At 38.6% G+C, this 23,625-nt stretch overlaps 1 protein-coding gene across 1 annotated transcript in view; it reads left to right on the top strand.

The window, feature by feature from the left end:
- Window positions 1-23,625, top strand: part of cblb (Cbl proto-oncogene B, E3 ubiquitin protein ligase) — a 78,343-nt gene that overhangs the window by 8,037 nt on the left and 46,681 nt on the right. Inside the window, exon 4 of the mRNA XM_088088431.1 lies at window positions 19,818-19,964. Within this exon, the coding sequence (XP_087944557.1) occupies window positions 19,818-19,964 (147 nt within the window). The remainder of the gene's footprint in view (window positions 1-19,817; window positions 19,965-23,625) is intronic.

Consider the following 23,625-nt stretch of genomic DNA (forward strand, 5'->3'; position numbering starts at 1 on the left):
TTAACTAGGGTAAAAATATATCTAATAGATATCACCATGAAACTTCCCCAGTTCATTAACTGCAATAATACAGTTACTTTTTATATAAGAATTTATCTTAAAATGTATGTTTACATATGCATAGGAGGCATTATTTAACTAAATATGTGTTTTTCGCATATATTTCCTATACAGAAATCTAAACTTAAAAAAAGAGAAGCTTTTTCAACATTTTTTTTTTCCACTAGTCTGTAAGAATACAATGTTCTGGAAGCAAAGTAGCCCAATATCTTTAAAGTGACCATTGCATGAAAAAACAAACAAAAAAAAAAAACAAGAACTGTTTTCTCATGGGTTGTCTCCATTTAATGAAATTAAAAAAAAACAGATGCTTGTTGCTGCTTGTGAACACTTTATAGTATTGTTATTTCATAACTAAAACAATACTGAATATTGACTTTGATTTCACTGACACCTTTATTAAAAAAGTTGCAGACACAGTTGAGTATCCAGTCGATGCTGCATTACATGGGCACATTATTGCATTACTGGAAACAACAGTTGTATATGACTTTTCCAGGATGTAATTTCATTATTGACTGCTGTTATTGACTTTATTGCATTTATTTTCATGTGTTGGTGTGAGCTGTTACTTTGTGGGCAGGTGTTACTGGATACTCCAAGCATCGTCTGCCAGAGGAGACTGAGTGAGAAGTTTTGTAGCACCTTTTCTGGTCTGACAAATGCTTACAGACACATCAGTCCTATTCAAGGCTGTGGCGTGGCTCACTGCAGAGGCAGCTGGTGTCTGAGCGAACAGGAAGACCGTTTTTTAACTAAAGGTTTTGTTTTTAAACTCAGCTATCTACATGCTCTCTTCTTGCAGCCCTTGACCAGTTTCAGGAATGCTGCTCTGACATGACATGGATATATTTTTTAGTAAATTAATATACAGATATTCACTAAAATGTGCATTTTCTTTATACAGCTTTACAAACAGAACTTCAAATCCAAATCAACAACCTCTTATATCACAATGAAATTTTACTTAATTATACATAAGAGTACAATTTGATGGTAAACAGGCGCCAGGATTATCCACTTTCCATAGCAGCAGTAAACCTGACAACAAAACAAAATAATGCAATGAAAACAAATAAAAGGGAAGAAAAATAATGCTGTTTCACTCCTTCAGTACAATTATGCAATAATAGCAATGCAACAACGTGACTGCAATCACAATGAATTCCATTTCCTTCTGCTACCTGGTTTAATCTCCAAGCAACCAAAGCCCACAAAAAACACAGTCTGGGATTTTTTCAATATACTTCATCTGAAATATGTCAGACGTCAACGCAGTGTGGAATGACTATGTTCAGGCTTGCACTTCTGCATATACATTCCCACATATTCTTCTGCATTTGATATTGCTGTGTGAATTACGGTTGGGCGATATTAAAATTCCTTCTTGTGATGATATTGCTTTAAGAAAAAATATACAAGGGTACTGTCCAAATAAAAGCTTAATAGACAGGCACATGAACATCTATGTACGAGGGGCTCATGTTGCATGTTGCACGACCCAAAAGTGTCCACAGTTTTGAGGCAGTAAGCGTGATTTTACACATGGGCATGCTGAGATCAATTATTCAGATCAATCAGCTAGTGAGGTTGTTTAATTGACGTCACACAGTTTACGTAGTCTCAGTTATATTTTGTTGCTGATTGAGGGTCGATTGCTCACTGTGGCAGGAGTTTTGGTTTGGCTGGTCTTCGTGGACCAATTTGGGGGCTGACTTGCATATTCTGTTTGATGGAGAGTTTTACGTCTGGAGCAGAGATTTGTGGTGTTATTATATTTGTGTAAAAATAAAACTAAGATGGTCTAATATGCAACTGGCCCACTTAGACATGTCTTGCTTGATTTAAGTACTTATAACCCATAGATAGATAAAAAGATAGGAAATAAGAGCCCTTCATTCTGGAGGACCTGATGGCGGATACAGCAGATACAGACACATCAGTGGAAAGCACGGAGATAATGCGTTGAATAAATTATGTGGCCAATAAACTGCTTTTGAGCTTTTCACAGAGTAATATCAAGATAAAAATACCAAAGTATCAAGATAAAAACATAGTTGCAAACAGGAGTAGAGGCATTTTTTCCTTTGTACTGGTTCTGTAACGTTATTCCTTCACCTTGCAATTCCCGTCTTTCGTAACTCAGCTGCCTGTTCCACCAGTTGAGACTGACCTCTGGTGGTTCCTGCTGTGCACTACAATACATTTCCTCAATACAGCATCTCTGTATCAGTTTAAAAGGAGCATCTGTGTTTGACAGTACCTCAGGGATTTCTTAATACCCCAGTTTACCGCAATGGACATCTTCTCTGCTGGATTTAGGGCTATATAGGTGATTATGTACAGCATAATCCTAGCATGTGGTTACTTTTTGACATGCTAATGGCGTAAAACATTAAAAAAGCAAGAGAAAAAGGAAAAGAAGCTGTGTTTACACAGAGATCCCGCTTTAGGGCAGCAACCAAGTCCTCCACTTTTACACAGAATCAGTCTTACTATTAAGTCAACTCCTTGTTAGAAGATAGGCCTTTTCAGTGATCCATTCCTGCTTATTGTCAGATTACAATGTCCTGGGATAAATTATTAAAGAAAAACTGTTTATGAGAACAGTGAGAATAGTGTATAGTGAAACAAAAGTCTGTCACATTCATATAAAAAATTATTGCAAAGATTGAATTCACATTGTGCTGGATTTTACTGTTAATTCTATTTCATGCTGAACATCAGTCGCCAGTGGCTTTTTAGTGTATAATTAACATTTTACACAACACACAACATCCTCTGACAAAGACGAGCGGAAGGAGCAAATCAATTCGAGAAAACAGTGAGGTGATCTCACATCTGGTGTCACATCTGTCTCCAGGGATGCGGGTACCCATATGTGTCCTGCTGTGTCTTTGTGGCAGCCCGTCTCGCACCTGTCTGTCTCATACGCTTGATTAACTGCTGTGATCACCCCCAAACCTTTCTTCAGGGCTGCACCCTGGTTAAAGCCATCTGATGTCCACGCGACACACCCCACCCCCCTAGTCTTCATTGTCCCAGTCTCCACATCTGACCACCTGATCCTCCGCCCCCCTGCATCTTTGTCTTTCACATGCTGAGCGAGACATGATAGGAATATTAATAAGGACATGAAAGGATGGGTGGGGGGTGGGGGGGGGGTGCAAACAGCTGTTCTTGTTAAAGAGTTACAGATTGCACAGGAACTTTGTTCACATCTCTTTGAGTTAATTGTCTTTGACCCTGAAGTTATATCCGCCACTTAAGCCTGAATAACAGTTTGCTTTTGTAGCCTCTTTTGAATCAAAATGCCCAAGAGCCCCTCATGTAAGTCTACAGGCTGTTTTATTTAATTAGGCAAATTGGTTTTCTTTGACATTTTTTGAAGATCCGCTTTTAATTAAAATCTTTTCTAGAACAAACCTTTGGCACCTTGGTAGTGACTGAACTCGTACTATGTGTGTAGTAAAGAGGGATCAGTGTAGAAGATAAGTCATTTCCAGTGCTAAAAGAAGTATTCAGACCTTTTACTAAAGTAAAAGTACTAATACCACACTGGGAAAATACTGAAAATGAAACAGAAAATACTCAAGTAAAGTACAAGTACCTCATAACCTTACTAGATGAGATGCATTAAGGTCAACAAAAAACAAACAAGTCAAACAAGACTTGGAAAAAGTGGTTAAAAAATTATAATAATTCTGTAACATAATTTTAAATACATAATTGGGATACTTTTAGATATGGCCTTTCCCTTAGCTTTTGAGCAATGAGCAGCTTAACAACACATAGAAAAAAATAAGCAAGAATTTAGTAAAAAGATCCAAGAAAATTACCAATAAACAAAAAAAAGTAAAAAAAAAAAAACAAACAAAAAGAAAATGATCTGAAATAAGCGCACAAAATAAAACAAACCTGTACTTTTTACTGTAACAGAAATATACATATATATATATATATATATATATATATATATATATATATATATATATATATATATATATATATATATATATATATATATATATAATAACGGTGACTTTAAATATATTTTTCTGTAAATTGTTCCTAGTTTTTGATCATTTTCTTATAAATAATAATTAAATAGCTCGTGAGAGGCGTCTGAACGCAGCAGAAGAAAGCTGATGTGGAACTAGGTTTTATTAATGGTCAGAAAAGCAGACATTTACTCAGCCAGATGAATCTTTTCCGAGATGGAAACTCTTCTGAGGAGAGACCTGCAACCACAGCATAAAATGACATTGACAAACACGAGAGCCGCGGCTTTCATAACGCGCTGCTGCAGAGGATCAATTCACCGCATGAGATGTCATTTTCTGAGGCCGAGCTGTAAAACATAAAGCCGCTCTTTAAACGAGACACACGCCTCCACTTCAGCAACCTCCCTTTCTTCACCAAAGCTTGAGGTCAACTTGTCTTTTCTTCCAGGATGATCCCATGAAGACAGACCTTGACAGTCAATCAATGAGCATCAAGTCGAAAAATTACATAATTACAGCCCTGCAACTAGCACTTAAGTGCTCCTTTGGTAGTGTGCCTGCTGTTTCCACTCACAGGAAGTCAAATGTTGGATATAATAGAACAATATATATAGTAAGGGCAACTCTTTCATGCCCTTTCCATACAGCCACAGAGCACATCACGAGTGATTTGCACAGCAGAGTGTTTTATAGCCTCTCTGACAAAAATGGCTTTAGCAGCTTTCTAAAGTGATTGTCTCTAAATCAGATGGATTAAAAGTGCACTTCTTTTGCCAGGAAGCAGAGTGTTGCAGATAAAAGACAATCTGACCTCCCTTCCTCCCTCAATCCATCTCCTCTCTTGCTCCCGGCTGATTGTGAATAACCCCTGACTCATTGTGCAGGGACATGTTGGAGGAACCTGCTCTGTATTATTTGGCTTTAACTAATGATGGCGACTCTCTAACTGCAGTATTTAAAACTGTAAGAATGAATGAAGAGAAGGTCTTTCTCCATCACTTACAGAATTATATTCTATGTCGAAATGAGCCACATACAGAGTAGACTGAATGTCATTTTTATCTAATTAATTAGTAATTTGCTGACTGTGGAAGTGCCAGAGCACAGTGCAGCTCGGTGCTTAGTCTAATTGACAGTTTGTCATTTTTTTCTTATAATTCCGAGGGGAAATATTTTATATGGAGGTTTGCTTTTAAATCTCCCTGACTGGAGGTTTGAGACACTTCAGGTCTGACATTGAAATTGGTTCTCTATCTTTTGAAAACATGGGGAAAAAAGCAATGAGCAACTTAGCAAAAAATGTTGTGTAAATTGCAAGACATTTTTAAATTTGGAAAATTATTTTTAAAGAAGCTAAGGAAACTTCCCCCAAACTATATTGATAATCATCATAATTAATGGGCCCATTTTTTTAAAAAACATCAAGCCAATTTCTTCAAGTTTCAAAGGGTTAAGGCCCTGACACACCAAGCTGACAGTCAGCCGTTGGTGAATGTTTGGCTATTGGGAGTGAGATCGTAACAAACTTGTTATATTACGTATGATTTTTTTTTTTTTGCCATTGAGCTCTTTATAAGAAACAGGTCATAACTGTTTGTTATTCCCTAGTGCACAGTAAATATGCTTTGCTATGTCATCACTGGGTGGTGTTGTTAATGTGCTAACCATAGACTGTATATTCAGATGGATCTCCACCCACTCCCACTGTACACATCTGTCAATCATGACATCATACCCCCTTTTTCTATATACGGAGAGGTATTTCCACTCAGACGCAGAATAAACATGCTGGATGGCCATTGGCTGTAGCCTTTGCACTCCGTTCAAGTGCAACTTTTTGGCCAGGACACAGGCGACTTTAGGCGATGTAACCACTGGTCTTTAACATCAGAAGTTTTGGCATGTCTTATCCCTGTGTTGTAAAGATCAGATTGTTAAAAAGTTCTGAGATCTCATAGCTCAAGCATCTACATGACTGCCAACTAGTTGAAGCATGTTTATGGCACAGACTGTACAGTCTTTCAAGTATATGAAGAATTTACTGTTGGGCTGAAATGGAAGATCGCTGTCTATTGCTTCAATTTTATCACTGTGCAGCTGAGACAGCTGTAGTCGGTAACTTTAATAAAAAATAGCTTTTTTTATATTTTATATTATTATATTATATTTTTTAATATTTTTTTTATATTTCCTGAAACTGTCACTATATGAAACTGTCACTGGAGCAAAGAAGTCCCTAAGGCAGCTGTCAGTTGCTTTTTCTCCCCTGTTTTCAGAAAGATATTTTAGTGTACTGTTTAGCTGTCAAATGAGAAGTTGGTCTGGCCAGCAGCCAGTGCTTGGTCCATGAGTCATAAACATTCTTATTTTACAGCTAAACAGTACACTAAAATTTGTTTTGGAAATCCATTGAGGGGAGAAAAAGCAATATTGTAACAGAATCTTGATTCATATTTGATCAGTGCTGCCTAGTTGATGTCTTGAAAGGGCCGATTACACTGAGATGTGTTGCCAGCAAAGCGTCGCCAGCAAACCATCACCAGCAAACCATCACCAGCCAAACCATCACCAGCAAACCATCACCAGCCAAACCATCACCAGCCAAACCATCACCAGCCAAACCATCACCAGCAAACCATCACCAGCCAAACCATCACCAGCCAAACCATCACCAGCCAAACCATCACCAGCAAACCATCACCAGCCAAACCATCACCAGCCAAACCATCACCAGCAAACCATCACCAGCCAAACCATCACCAGCCAAACCATCACCAGCAAACCATCACCAGCAAAACCATTGTTCTTCTATGGTATCACTTGCCAGTTGGGCGCTTCTCTCTCGCTGCTGCAGGATGGGTGGCAGGTGTTTTTCTGGCAGTTTTTGGGCACGCATAAAAGCTAAAATATTTTCAACTTTTCGTCTCAATGTGCGAAGTTGCAGTGCTTGTCAATGTTATTTTTTGCCATGTGCATACAGTATGTACATGCAGCACCGCTCCATGCTCTCACAGCTGTTTTACCAGATGCACTTCCAGGGCATTTTTGGAGCGCTCACGCCAGGCGGGATGCGTCTTGGTATGATCGCCTCTTAACAGCTGCGTTAGAGTCTCCTTAGCTCTGATTGGTCAGTGCTGTCATCAGGCAGTCTGACTCTAGCAAATGCTATTGGAGGCAGTAGGAGGACGAGGATTGACATGATTTTTCTCACCTACTGTCTCATGTACTTCTTTCAGAATCTAGTTACAGTTTCAACAAATATGACAAGTTGTTTTTTTTAAAAAAAGTCACCAACTGTAGCTTAAATAAATGCCCCGTAAAACCTGGAAAAGTAGTTTAATTCGGCTGTCAGATTTGTTCTGTTGTGGCTTTTGGTTAGTGTTGCTTACCGTAATTCTCTATTTGAACTGGTTTCCTCTGCAGAAACCTCTGAAGTCACATGTGTTACACATACAGGAAAACTTGATCAAAGTCTCCACATTTCACAAGAAAATAAACTCCTTTCATGGCGATTTATTTTCCTTCATTCCAACCTACAGCTAACACATGAAACATATCGCTCTGTAACAGTGATAAATACTACATCATGTTGATAATTGATCATTAATGTTTTGGGAGAGTTACTTTTGCTTTTGTTTGGCAGGGGGACTGCAGACAAAGTAATTAAGATTTTTTGGATCTATCTGTGTTTTTAAATTTTCAGATCCACTGGAATAGATTGGCTTCTATGGTAAAATACTACCCATTTATTTCTGAATGCCTGAGCTGTGATACACATGCAGGCTGTAACCGGATGGATGGAAGTGATGTGGTTGAATTACTGAGCTGAAAGGACAGGAAGTGTTTCCTTGTGAATAATCTCACCACATGTCTGTCTGTCTTAAATCAGGATCAGTTTGCAGCTGACTGGTAGCGTAATGTGAGACAGTTCTCTCTGTCTGCTATTTAATACTCACTGTTTGAATCAAAAAGCTGTATCTCCTAATCTCCTCTCCTCTAGTTGTATTTGTTAATAGTGCTCACGTATGAATTTAAAACTTGGCAGTTGTTTGATGTCGTGAAGCCACATTTAGAATCGTTAATGTGGAATACTTTGGGGCTAGTTCTTTAGAATAAACTCGTACACGTACTCACACGTCGGTACGTCACAGTGGGCACTCGCGCTTTGAAGTGATGATGTCACGCGTTCCCATGAAGGGCTTAAAAGGCCTGAGCCTGCCTGAGATGAGTAAGCTTCCAGAAAGTAGAACCATCTGGGGAGGAAGTAGAGCACTAGAGGAGGAAGCCTGAACACTTCAGCCAGGAACCAAGGGGCTCAGAGCACAGGGGAGGTGTGTGTGTGTGTGTGTGTGTGTGTGTGTGTGTGTGTGTGTGTGTGTGTGTGTGTGTGTGTGTGTGTGTGTGTGTGTGTGTGTGTGTGTGTGGCGGGGTAAGAGTCGTTGCCAGGCTTACTCACTGCACTCTGACTAAGGTTTTCTTTCAAATTGCTGACACACATCATGTGGAATGGACACGGAGGAGTCTTTCCTACATGACTCGATAAACTTTAAACCAAATATTTCCCAAACTCACTCATGACATTTGTTTAAACTGCTGGAAGCTAACGAAGGATTACAAACCCCATTTCAGCTCGCGCTCGCACCCACACAAGTGAGACTAATAAATGTTTGCAGATCATTTGATACCATGATCTGTATCTGACCGCTGTGACCTTTAGATACAGAGTTTGTAAGTTCTCTGAGTGGCTACGTGTGATGTCCTCAGACATTTCAAATGTATGCAGGTTGGGTGACAGATGCTATATTTTTTAGGGCCAATACTGATATTGATTCTTAAGAATTTGAAAAAAAAGGATGGCCAAAAAAATTTTTAATTACTATTTTTGGTGGAAGAAGTACTTAAATCTTTTACTTAAGTCAAAGTCATATATATATATATGTATATAATTATTGATGCTCCCATATATTCATTGCTTTAATGTTGCAGATGGTTCATTTTTAGTTAATTTGAAAAACAGCATAATGCTGTTTCTTAATTTCACTGTAGGAATCAGAAATTCTTTTAATATAATGGCTTCAAGTCCTTGTCAGTAAGAGCTGTCTTACTACAAGGTAAAGCTGTGAAAATGTTCTAAATATAGTATAAAATTAAATGGCTATTGACTTTTTTGGGTGGCTTAAAATTAGGGCTGGGCGATAAAACGATAATGATATCAATCGCGATAAAACTTTTCCTCGATTGAAATATGAGACGTAGTCAATAGAATGTCAATAGAACGCGTTCCAGCCATGATCTCCAAGTGTCCACTCCACTTTCATTCTCTGTCGGTGTCTACGGCGGTTTCTGTGCTGGTGTCTCCATCAGTGTCTCCGAATGTCCGCTCCGCTCTCATTCTCCTCCGGTGTCTCTGTCATTTATCACCATTCTCGCTGCTCACAGTAACTGCTGAACACCGGTGTAAGTGGCCGCCGTCTCCCCCCTCCCTCCTTCTCCTGTGTGTGTGTGTGTGTGACGGGGACATGATGAGAGGACGTTATGAGAGGACACGCTGGACGCGGTTTGAGTTCAGGTGTAATGAGTCTCCAGCTTGGTTATGCTGAAACAATAAACTGATATCTGATGTTTGATTCCTTCCAACAACAAGCAGAACAACATGTAAATATGCAGAGATCACAACAAAGCTGATACTTAGGGGGTCTAGCTGTGCTGCTTCCTGACATTTTGGGGGGTGTTCCACTCAAACAGAATATTATTTTCCGCATTATTTTTGTACAATTCAAGTTGACATAAGAAGATTCGAGGGAAAAAAAACAAAATATAAAAATGAAATTAATTTTGCTCTTGAAAATGCACAAATTAAATTCATCTGTACTCAACACATCTCAGCCTTTTATACCCTCAGGTAATGAAAAACAAACAAAAACAAGTTATCGGTTATCGGTAGCTTATTGGGCACAAGAAGCTGGAAATTATCGGTTTATCGGTATAGGTTGAAATAATCATTATCGTGCATCACTGATTATGATATCTTCATATCTCACTTAGGAGTCTAAGGGAACCTTTAAGCTTGACAGAAATAGTGATTTGATGTATATCGTGATATATATCGAAAAAAAAAAAATGATCATGATTAGACTTCTTTCCATATCGTCCAGCCCTACTTAAAATGAATCGATGTATGTAGCCTACATAATGTGGTGGTTTTCTATCCCAGAGTTATTGCAAGTAAGTGGTTAAGACTGTGATTTGGTCTTTATCATAGACTGTATCTATAATATTGGTTTATATATACAGCAGCTAGCTAAAAGAGGGCAAAACTCCACCTGTCCAGGTGGAGTTGGACAAACTTCTGTCAATAAAAGGATTCTCCCCCAGTGCTTAAATAATGAGACAAAGACAATAGTCCAATGAAATGACCTAATCAAGCTATAACTGTAGCTCGACTATACTATGCATGTAAACGTACTGACTTACTATCCATGTAACAGTGTGGCCTCCATTTAGCACACTGACCAAATACAATCCAGCCATAAACTAGATTTTGAGTTTGTCTTGTTTGAAATGAATTGCTCCCTCTGACTCCATCTCTCTGTCCTAATGGACGGCGTTCTGTAGCTCTTTTTTGTGACAGATATTTGCCTGAATAATTGATGCTAATTATAATCCCAAGAAACAATTAAATCAGCGAGTCGGCTGACTGAGTGCCCTTCTCTCTCTCCATTATTCCTCCATCTTTCTGCTTTGACCCATGATGTGTTTTCACCACCTCTCCCTCCACACCCTCCATTCTCCTCCTCGCTCTCATGGCAGCTGTTAGTTCTCCGCCAGCCTCCACCCGGCCCCTTGGCTGAGTCAGTGTGGCGGCAGCAGCAGCATGTTGGCGATCTGATAGACATCTCATCTGTCTGATAGTCCCTTTGTGAAGCCATTACGGTCCCTCATGGCCACTCTGCTCTCGCCCTATCTCTGCTGTCAGCCGCGCCAACACACCCAAACACACACAGGAAAACAAGAGCGGCCCCTCCTGACGCTGTTCCATCAAAGCATGTAGCTGTTATTCATTTCAGCCCCCCTGCCCTCATCTCCCAGCGTTGATCTTTAACCTCCAGGCCTCATAATCACAGCTATCTCCCATTCCACACACACCCTGGAGTTCAGGCGGGTGTTTGGTTTTAATCAGCTGTCACTCAAATATTTCATTCGTCCAGGGATCCAGAAACATTGTCACTGTCTGCCCTTTGAAAACAATTTGTCCCCCATATGAGAGAAACTGGGTGCAATGATTTGTACTGATAGTTGTAACTGTCTACACCCGAATGTATATGAGCAGCAAATGATGGAAACAGTGGAATGTCAGAAGTGTAGAGTTGTTATAGATTTGTATTTTTCATTAGGTTTTTTCTTATTTTATTTTATTTTTTATTTCAATTCAGTTTAGTTAGTTTATTTATTTATTTTCTTTAAAAAAAAATCAATTCAGTTTAGTTTATTTATTTTATTTTTATTTCAATTAAGTTTAGTTTATTTATTTAAATTTAATTTAAATTCAGCTCGTTTTATTTATTTTTTATATCAATTCAGTTTATTTTATTTATTTTTTATATCAATTCAGTTTCATTTCAGTTAGTTTCAGTTTTTGTTTTTTTTTAAATGAGGAAATAGAGGGGTATTTGTCAGGGGCAAGATTTAAAAAGTTCAGCATTGATCTTACGATATAAACATAACACTTTATTAGCGCAACTGAGTCACAGTCATGTTGGCATCGCAGTCTCAGTAAACATAAGCACCAATGCCTCCTCATCCTTTGCGTGCTGATACATTTGACCTCATTAACAAAGACTAAAATTAGAGACATTTCTTGTTTATTTGCAAGTACACAATATTGTTTTAGTAAGTTTTTAGTTTTAGTTTTAATTTAGTATTTCAGTTAGCTAAAATGTATTTTTTAATTTTTAGTTTAGCTGTAGTCAACTATGATAACGGTCACAAGATAAGAAAATATTTCAAAATTTTCTTTTTCAAAATGTTCTCTTTGTTCATCTTTTTTTCTTTGGTCTCAAAAAACACTGCTAGTGTCTTTTTATAGTACTTATATGCAGTACTTTTCCCATGTACCCCTTTCCCACCACATGAGCTCGTCTTCTTAAACCCTTTTTGTTGAGGATTCTTGCAACGTTGGTGCTATCCGGTGACAGGTTCTCACCAGTGTTGAGCAGAACAATCGTGACCAAGGATGTGTCATATCAGAGGGCGTTGAACAATGCAAAACAGGCGTAAACAGTAGTTGTAAGATGGCAGATGGCATTAATTACCTGCTAGTTTTTGTTCTGTTATTACAAATGATTTTTTATCCAAAAAACAAGCATGGAGCAACTATTCATTAATTTTCCAGGCAATTTCTCACAAGACCTCTCTACTGCTGTCATATCCATCCTCTCTAATTTTGTAAAGTGTGACCCCCACCTTTACTTTCAAGGTTCACTTTTCTGGTTAAGAATAGTTAGTTTTTTTGGGGTTCTAGCTGGGAACCAAATTTTCAGGTTTTGAACCAATTTATTTGCTCTGTAAAATGCTCTGAATGGTTAGAAATAGGGAACAGGAACTGTAAGAGAAACCGTTTCTTATTGGTGGAAAGGTGTAATAGTGGCCCAGCTACCACAGTGAGCTAGAAGAACAGTTTGTGACAGAGGATAGTGACAGAGGATAGTGACATCGTTCAGGTGACAGGAAACCAGTAGGATAGAGATAGTTAGTGGTTGAGCTGCACTCGTGCAGGTGTCACCACAACAATTGAGTGACACCATGTAGGCCAGTGTCAGCAGCTCTGTGTTCTGGTTGTAAAAGTGTTTGACTGTAAGATTCCATTTCATCTCAAAAGAGGCTGAAACAAGACTTTTTTTTTATTATTAAAGCCTCAGGAAACGTGGCTTTAAATAGTAAGAATGCACATGCAATTGCCCAACATATGCACAAGTAAGCATCTGCCAGTTTCTTAATGCTGAGGATCCATACTATACATGTAAAAACCTGAGTGCTGGAGTACTCAACATATTTGGGGTTACAATGTAGGCTGGCAAATAGACTAAGTACGCTCCAGTGTTTCCGAAGTGTTTCCAAACGCACTCTGTTGAAAGGAGCGTAGAGGGATTTAATTTTGGCATTTTAAATTTGTACCAAGTGACACTTTGACTTTGAATTTTTGATTGGCTTCATCCATATTACATGATATGGATCGGGGGTTAACCACGCCCAAACAACCCAGCCTCAGGAAACTGACACAACAAAATGACAATATTTCTAAGTTGGATTGAGGCTAATGTCTGATCAGTGTTTATGCTTTTTATTATGAATGGAAGACCCAAATTTACATATTAAGAAAGTTTTTGGTTATTTGGATTCTCAGAGGCTTTACATTTTTTGGTGTAAACTAGGGATGATAACAATTAATCGATGATCGATTTAATCAGTCATTAAGAATTTAATCAATAGGCTATTGCCATCAAAGTTTATGCAATACTATGTGGCTGTGAGCTTTGATTTAGGAAAAACACATTTGCTATTGTTTGAAATAAGCTATTTTTTTAAAGTTTTTTTTTTTCAAATAACGATTAATTTATTAGTCAGTCATTAATTTTACTGGCAACACTAGTGTAAACCGGTTCCATTACATTTGTTGCTGTGGATGTGTTGGATATATGTAGATGCAGAGAACAGAGCCATCGAAGGATGTGTGCAACAACTGTGTTAGTCAGCCAACAGTTTGTGGCCACCCTGCCTCACACACTCTGAGTACATTAGCCCTAATGAATGGGCTGGGTTTTCCTGGGGCACTTGTCAAACGAGGCAGATTACACAACCAGTCTAATGGCACAGGGCATAGCAAGGACACATGAGGAAGACTAATGAACCAAACCATGTGCAATGTTATTTCAGAGGAGCTGAACATGTAATCCACCCTGCACTTTTTGTCCAAAAATGCATGTGTCATTGCCGGTAAGCAGTGCAGTCTCATGATGATGCAAGAAGGGAAGATAAATACTGCATACCAAAGATGATTGCAAATACATCATACAGCTAAGAATGCATCCTGTTTTTCTGGTTGTTTTGGGGGTGTTTCGGAGCGGAGCCCTCCTCCACAGCAAGGCTGGAAATTGAGTTTGAATCACAACCATTATGTAAGAATCTGCAGTGTTTCCCTCTGCATCCCAATGGAGAGTTTTTTTGGCTGGTCCTTGGTTGATTAGAGGCCTAATGCTGACTGGAGAGCATGAAAGCATGAGCATGAAATTACTGAGACGGGCTTGGCTTTTTCATTGCGGGCACACACACACACACACACACACACACTGGAGTGTATGCTACCACCAAGACACAGAACACTGATTCTCACTTATCCAGCTTTAACCTGCTGTTCCCCCATGTTATGTTATTCCAGTCACTACCCTGCAAGTGCAATACAAAACTGAGTGGATTATTTCACATCGTGATCAATCTAGCATGAAGACAATAAGGCTGGTGTTTACTTTTGAGTGAATTTTTCAGTCACTGTCATTGCTTGAGTCATATCACTGTCAACTGTGTTGCACACGCCTCGTGCAAAAGCGGTGCATGCGCATTCAAGGACAGAAAGTGCACAGCGGCTGCTATGTCATAAATAATTTGACCCAAGCAGCATTGAGATTGATCGTAGTGTGCTATCAGTAGAAAACATTGCATCATAAATAAATAATGCCAGCCTCACTTTGTTACTGCCATGGAGATATAAAGAACAGAGAACTGTAGCAGAACCTTCAGCATGAGTTGGCAGTCCAGCACATACTGCAGACAGGTTTATCTGGAGATTAAGTGCATTCTAATTTCCTCTGGTTTATAAAGCCTTTTTGATGCTCTTGGTTTCATGTTGCCAGATAAGGAAGGATACATTTTTTTCAAGTATTCAAACATGGTTGCAGCTGTTTTAAGTGTTCAACAATTCTACAGGGGACTTAACTCGACTACAAAATTATTTGATTTAGTGCGCTGCCGCTGCAAGATAAGGTCTTTCGTCAGCCTCAGTAGCTCAGACACATGCTGCAAGGCTCTGATGCATGCTTAGACTATAACTATAGACTATATATATATAACATAAAAGATGTAAGAGCTTAAGAGCCAGAAGTGACCATAGAAATCAACTCGCTCCTATAGCCAGCCTCTAGTGGCCATTAGAAAAACTGCATTTTTGACACTTACACATTAGTTTCATTTTCCAGCCCAGGAAGTTGACTTGGGTCTTGACTTGAAACTTTGAGCATCAGTACAGGATTAGATTCATCAGTTATCTATTTGTGTTTTAAAGTTTTAGACTGTTTGACATACTTACATGATTATTTTTTGTTTTCATTTCTACTTTGCATGCATGTTTTGCAAGACAGTGAAGACCATGGCAAAGAAGTTTCTTTCAACTGACTCAGAAGTAGGTAGATAGAACTCACTGCTGATGAACCTTCATTTTATCGTGAGGAATCAGTGTTCTCAAACCAGAAGGACTAGACCTTAACCACACTGAATGTGGGTGTCTTTTCACATGGTTGCGCTGCATCAATTAGCACTTGAGTATAGAACTTACAATATCAAACACCTGCCACACACAGACACAGACGCTGAGATTATTAAAGAAGAAAATAACATAACTGATAACGAAAAATCATTACTGGCAACATTTGCATTAATGATATGATAGTGTTAAAACAAATTAATGTACCGAATTAATCTTGATCGAGGCTCCATTAGCATACACAGTTTGACAGTGCTGCACTTTTGACGGTATAATTGATTTAAAAATATTTCTCAAAAACAAAAATGTATCATAAAACCTCTGCCCAGGGCTAATCAGTAAATAGTATATAGTATGTAAGTAGTATAAACAATAAATTGTGCAAGAGCAGTGTGCAGAATCTTACTTTTAAAAGTAGCAATCCAAAATATATATATATATATGTATGTGAAAATGTTATGATAAATATAATGCTATGTAAGGTTTGTGCACTGTGAGGGATTTGGAGGCTTAGTCTAGGAGTAAAGCATTTTGTGTAAATCAGCTGTGAAAACTGAGACAAAGTTGTAAAATATTGCAAAACCTAGGATCCACTTAAGTGTTGATCATTTGTTTCCATTGTTAATTAAAGTAAATTTACAGTTGTCATAGTTTGAGGCAGTTTCACTGACAACAAGCTTATCAACAATTTGAATACATATTGGGGGGAAAAATGACACAACACACACACCCCCCCGTCACCCCCAAAACACACGTACTTAAAGTGACGAATTTAGCAGAATAATTGTTCTGTGACGGCGGTGAATCACAGAGGTGTGATAAACAAAACTGTTCTGTGCACGTTTGAAAGAAGAATTAAAAGTTTGGATGATGTGCTCCAGGTACAACACACACACACACACACACACACACAGACACACACTCAAAGCTTGTTATCAGCACCCTACAGCCAGTGTGCCGTCTTTGTCCCACACACACACACACCTTGGGCAAAGTCACCCCGTCTTGTGTGTGTGTGCCTGAGTGTTACCACGGAGTGTTTGCGAGCGGTCTAATCTCACGGGGAGCTCGAGACAAATCCCCATCCCAGAGGAGAGGGAGACGAGAGTCACCAACACTTCACAAAAAAGAATTTAAAAAAAAAAGATCTCCTGAAGTGTCCTTCCCTACTTCACGATTTAGGACTTGTTCATGTATATGTGGCTGTAAGCTTAAATCGTCAGTTCATCCATATCTCAGCTAATTTAGCAGGAATTTCAGCAATAAACTACACTGTTCTGAGAATTCAAGGCTTCAGTTATCTCTTCTTGTGTGGCACTGCGCAACTCTGTTTTATTAGTAACATTTCATGGAAATTCATATTTCTACATAGTACGGAAGGAATGAAGTAAAATCCAAAATATTACCCAATTGAAAGATCTGATGAAGACTTCAGTAGAGTAAATTTGTCATTGTCATGTTTTCTGGTTGTCTGTCTGTCCATCCATCCATCCTTCTGTCCTCTGTCCCATTCTCAACAAGGAAATATCATAAGAATGCCTTGAGGGAACTTCACAGATTTGGCAAGAAAAATCCCCTAGGACTCAAAGATTAACTGATTGGATTTTGGAGAGCAAAGGTCAAGGTCATTGTGACCTGGCATGTTGTCTCATTCTTGTGAACGCCAATAGGGAATATCCTGTAATGGGGTGGCTGTGTCTCAGGAGTAGAGCGGCTGTCCGATAATCGGTAGATAGATGGTTCCATCCTGAGCTCCTCTAGTGCACATGTCAAAGTATCCTTGGTCAAGATACTGAAACCTTAATTGCTACTGATTTCTGTGTCAGTGATGTGCATCTGCATGTGAATTTTTCACTGACAAGCAGGAGACACCTTGTATGGTAACCTCTGCCATCAGTGTGTGAATTTGTGTGTGAATGGGTGACTGTAATGTAAAAGTGCTGTCAGTGGTTCAAAGGGTGCTCTATAAATGCAAGTCCATTTATCATTTACTTCTACTTTGTCTAAACGATGAACTGATTTGACTTTGTTGGTCAAAGTATAGGTCACTGTGATCTCCTGTCCGCCCCATTCTTGTAAATGCAACTTCAAGAAAGACGTTGGAATTTCATTAACATTTGGCACAAATATACAGTTTGACTCATAGGTGATCTGTATAGATCTCTTCTGCTGCAGGGTTGAACAAGTGTGTGAAGCATCAGAGCTGAACTTAGAGTTTGTAGTTTCTTTGCAGCAACATCCAGATCTGAAGCATTGTCGACCATCATGGTTACATATAAGTCTGGACAGACGAGGATGTAAACTGCAGCTTGAGTGGTTCTTGAGTGGGAGACCACAAGCTGGTTATTCTAGTTTTAAATATCAGCTGTTTAAAAGAGAATGACACCTATTTTAAGAATTCATGTGTTATTTCTGTGCTGTACAGTCAGTGTTTGAGGACTGGTACCGTTTCCTTTATCAGACATAGAATTCTCCAGTTGCTGTTAACACTTGAATAAAGAACAGTCACCGTGACTTTAAATTTGAACAGTTTATTGACTTTGTAGAGCCGTAATGTGTTCACTTGAGCTTCAGCACCAAAGAGACGAGCCAAGAGGTACACAAAACAGACAAATTAAAAAGTATCTATTTGAATAAAATAGTTAAATATAAAATGAGAAAATAACAAAATGGTGGCAATCAAAAACGATATACATTATATACATGACAAAATGTATGTCAGTGTAAATGAAATATTTGTGTAAATGACGGACAGCATTCCAACTTTGACAGTCAACGATAGTATAGTCAGTGCTATACTTGTAATAAATCGCTGCTGTCTGGCGAAAAACCTCCTATCTACAAAATTGCTCTTTTTTAGGAATTATAAAAAACATTGTGTTTTTAAAAGGATCCAATGGAGATAGGAGGTTTAGTCATAGGCTTTTTGCACTTCATTGGTTTTGAAATGGTAAAACCCTCTGACAGACTAAGAGGGGACCAATAGAATTAATTCATGGGGGAAAAAAAGAAAATAGTCAAATGTCTAGATGGGAGGTTTGCGCCCGACAACGACAAAATATAGATTTAATTATGAATAACAAATATAATATACATGAAAATATATCGAAATGTCGTGTGTTACATGAAAAATATGTACAGTATATGTAATAAACATGGTGTACATCAGTAATACATAAGTGCTGAATATATGTGATGAAAATACTGAAGAATATTATGATAACATATATACAATAACTATAAGTAGCAATTGTTTTTTTTTTTCTATTATGCAGTCTCAATAATACAGTATAATGCAATGTAATATATTGTTAGATTTGAAACCAAACACTGGATAGACTACCATATTGTTGTCGCTATGCAATAGTCACTAAAAAGTATCCACTTTTGGGTCAACAAATTCAGTGTTTTTTTTGCTGTCTTTGCTGCAATGTTAGATTTTACATCTTAGCCTCATCTCACATTGAAGAGTTTATTGTGTGTTTTCTAGCTTTCAGAAAGGATGGTGCACGCCCACACACACTGGATTGTTATTGTGCAAGGGTAGAAATTAAGTTATCGTGACTTCCCCTTAGCATGACATCTGCATTTAAACGTTTTGGCTTATGTGACAGTTAACAAGGTGCAATTACAGTCAAACGTGTATTTGAAACAAGCAGCTCCAAGATGATTCTGTTGGGCTGTAAAACTGTGACATTTTAGATCTGAAAAGTTGCAGAAGTGAAACAGGCTGGAAAATGACTGAACTTGGCTTTGGCTTTGAATTAATCACAGAATTATCTCTGAATGTGAAAAGTGTGACCTTTCTCACGCCATATGTCATTTACGGCACATTTTAAATTTGTTTAAGCACAGACTTTTTTTTAATGTTTTATTGGTCATGTGTCAGATGTGATATAAGATGTGTGATATAGCACAGATACCCTAAAATCTACGTTTTGCTATTGAGCCTTCCCTTTTTCAAGTTTTTGTGATTTATTTTCATGACTTCAAGACATTTTGTAGGATTTGTACAGTTTTTAGCTGTTTTTTTAAATTATCACTATACTTTGAAGTGTTGTATATTAACCCCAGAGCGAGCAGTTTTTATGCACCAGTGCCGGTAAATCTGTAGTCAACAAGATTTGCAAATATGTCCAGAATTCTGAAGGTCAAATAATTTCCATATGTTGTTGAGCATTTAAGGCTATAATTATAATAAGTGTTTCCTCTCTCTGCAGGAGGAACCTGACCAAGCTGTCTCTGATCTTCAGCCACATGCTGGCTGAAATCAAAGCCATCTTCCCGGGAGGACAGTTCCAGGGGGACACTTTCAGGATCACCAAAGCTGATGCCGCTGACTTCTGGAGAAAATTTTTTGGAGAAAAGTAAGCTTCACCTCATTTTGGCTTCTTCTTTTGATGCTCCTCTTTTGGGTAGATCATGATTGATTTGTGTGATAAGGAGAAGCTGCTGTCAGGATCTGTCTGATGTCAGTGTGTGTGTGTGTGTGTGTGTGTGTGTGTATGTTTCCTGCTTTTTCATCTCCAGGGTAGTATCACTGTCTTGATGGTTCAAACATGTGCTTTCTGTTTCTCTATGTAATAACTTGAAGGAGAGATGCTCTGATGTTGGAGGGCCTCCAAGCAGTGTGACAGACTGTCACACTGAGCGCTGCTTACACACACACACACACACACACACACACACACACACACACACACACACACACACACACACACACACACACACTCTCAGCCACACAGAGCTAATGGCAGCTGGTGTGTTTAGCTAGTCTTTGTTTCACTAACATGCATCGCTGAGACAAGGTTATGACCTCTCACATGTGCTAACATGCGCCTGTACAAGATTTACTGAGTCTGCACCGTCCTTGTGATGTCACTTTTTTAAAAAAAATATTTTTTTATTGGAAGAACAATACAAGAGCACCCAAGCATCCTTCCATTTTTTCCATGTTTAATCCCCTTACCCTATTGCTCCCCAAAGCGAGACCATAACGATAATAAAGACAAGAACAGAAATTACACTAATGGCAATAATCATGAATAAAACTCATGGGAAGTAGTGATACCAAAGTTAGTAATACCCTGCTCACATAAGATAAGAAAATAATGAATAAATATCTGGATGAAAATTACTAAAAAGATAAAGCCAACAAATGGGAGAGGAGATGGAATACAAAACAAAAACTGAAGAAAAAAAAAGAAATTGAAACAAACGAATAAGGAGGCTCAGTCGTCAAAACCAGGCTGGGAGGTCAAATAATCAATATAATTTAGGAGAGGTCTCCCAATTTTTTCACAAGAATGAAGGGGACCTTCTAGGGACAGTCTTTGTATCATTAACATGCATCGCTGAGACAAGGTTATGAGCTCTCACATGTGCTAACTTGCGCCTGTACAAGATTAACTCAGTCTGCACTGTCTGTGTATTACGTTATGTTGAGTTTTATGGGTCCAAAAACCAGAATTTGATGTTCACAGCTGTACTTGGCAGTTGACAAAGATGACAAAGACATATTTTGCATTCTGAAGAACTTGCAGGTAAATCTCAAAATTTGCGATTTGGAGATTGCACTTGGCAATACTGCTATATGACAATATTTCGATTGATTGTGCAGCCCAAGTGTTCAAAGATGTCAGCTGAGAGGCTTACCAATGCATCATGGACGCTCCCTCGATATCTGTCATGCTGCACATGTGGACATGTTGGGGACTTGAGAGCTACAGCTAATGAAAACACAAGACAGGGACTGAAGATAGAGACTAGCAGTGCTGCGGCACTTTCCAAGGTGTTTGTATATGTTAGACGAGGAGAAAGTGACAGAAAGCAAGAAAGAGGAGGTGGAAGGTGGACTATTGCACGCAATATTTTTGTAAATTATGTCAGCCAGTAACTAAATCAGAATGCTGCTTTGTCACTTTTTGGCTTTGATATTTTCTGCCTGAGCTCGGGCTGTGGTTGGACCTGTGCATCACATGACAAACCCTCCGGAGAATCTCCCAGTGAAAGCTCGTGTAATGTGTGCCCCTCTGTCGCTGCACAGTCATTCAGTGTGAAAACCATGATGACTTTAAGACTCATGTTTACAAGGCACCAAGTGTGAACAAAACAGCAATTTGACGACTTTGAATGTTGTGCAGTGTGAACTTAAGTTTCGATTTATCACTTCCTGTTGCCTTGCCAGTAACCACACATGACATTTATTTGGGCAAACTAGACAAACTTCCAGAGTCTGTATCTGAGATTTAGAGCCTTTCTCCTTTTGCAGATCTGATTTTGGACATATCTGATATAAAGAGTGTATTTTTAAGACTTCCTCAGGGCTTAAAAAATTAGCTTTCTGCTCCAATGTCTGTTTTTATTTCTTGTTAAGTCCTTATTCTGACTAACTGCTGTGAGTTCAGCAGCCTCGACTATCAGTGCTGCTTCAGACTCTTGTGTGATCTGTTTCATTAGCTGTATTTTACTGATAAAATAAATGCAAAGAGGTGCTGGAAGCTTAGGGTACTTTAAAGAACTAATTATACTTTGAGTGGAAGTTGGGAGTCATATAAAGGTTTTAGTCATTCTTTGAGTAATAATGGCACTGTCAAACAGCATTTAGCCCACAACTAACCCCTTAAGAACCATTTTACAGTGTAGCTGAGAGAGGTCTGACATAATGAAGGAAGATTCCCACATTAATTTACTGAAAAATACAAGAACACTCTGCAGTGCCTAAATGGATTCAGAATATTGGGACACCTAGAAAACACTTAAATTTAGATTACTAGCAAGTAAAACAAAAAGCCTCACCATTTTTAAAATATGTTTACTATCTAAAGAAAACCATATGAGGGCAATGAGACTAAATGCAGTGAATGAAAACAAACATAACACTACAAGAACACAAATTGAGAGCTTTCTTATGTGTGTCATACTGTAAGAAGTGCATGCAGGTGTAGTGCTGGGAAAGGAGCCCGGTTTGTACAGACACTGTCTAATTGCATTGGACTTGCATTTTCATAATTTACAGGATTCAGAACTATTCCATTTATAGATCAGTGCATGGAAATGTTGTATCTTGTTTACAATACATCAGTTCAACTTATATTGCCAGTTGCTATATAGTACACCTGACTGTGTTAGCAGGGATGTTGCAGTAGGATACTGATGTAGGTGAATGTGTCTTGGAGCATATCTGGTTAAATTCAGTGGAGACATCCTGCGCTGAGGCCTTAACGTCCACACCAAGTTTCATTCACATCTGATAAAGGGACAACAAAACTCAAGACTTTAAATGCACAGTTATTGAAAAGCTGTGTGTGATGATGAAACAAGTGTGTGATTGGTTTCACACCTTCTTTAGACAAAATGGAACCAGCTGAAATGACTTTGCTTAGCTTTGTAAAGCCTGAAATGTGCTTGTTAACACTTGTGGCCTTGAATTGGGAAAACTGACCTGCTTGCTTTTGTTGGCTGAAAAAGGGCTTGAACCCGGGATTACCACTTGCAGCTATATACAGGCACCAATTAGAGGTGTGCAGTATCAAAATTACTAGGTATCGAGGCTTGTTTTTCAATCTGCAATATATAAAATGACTCTATCACAAATGTCAAGTATAAATTGTCCCATTATTTTTATAAGCCACCGCCACTGGGGTTCCTTCACTCTCTTCTAAGGCGCTCTCTCCCTCACACAGACACACACATAAAGCAGGGCTTTTGCAGTCACATTTTGTGACCATGGAGCACTACTGTGATTTGCAAATACTATGTTTAACAGCACTGCAGTAACAATCTAACTTAATGAGTGGTAGTGGTGGTAGTGTGAGCAGGTGAGGTGTAGGTTTGTTTTTGCAAAGCTCCGATCGCGACTATTTTGCAACCACAGAGCACCAGTGCGACTTAAATATATTAGTATTATACTAACAGGAGAGCTGTTTGTTTGTTGCCCGCTCACAGTGAATGAATCCTCACAGTTAAAGGCGCTGCGGTATCTGTTGAACTGTCTTTATTCCGCAGTGTCTTGTTGCAGGCCGCCAG

The sequence above is a fragment of the Plectropomus leopardus genome, chromosome 15 (genome assembly GCF_026936395.1).
Source record: "Plectropomus leopardus strain MGB_pleo_1.0 chromosome 15, ASM2693639v1, whole genome shotgun sequence".
NCBI lineage: Eukaryota > Metazoa > Chordata > Actinopteri > Perciformes > Serranidae > Plectropomus > Plectropomus leopardus.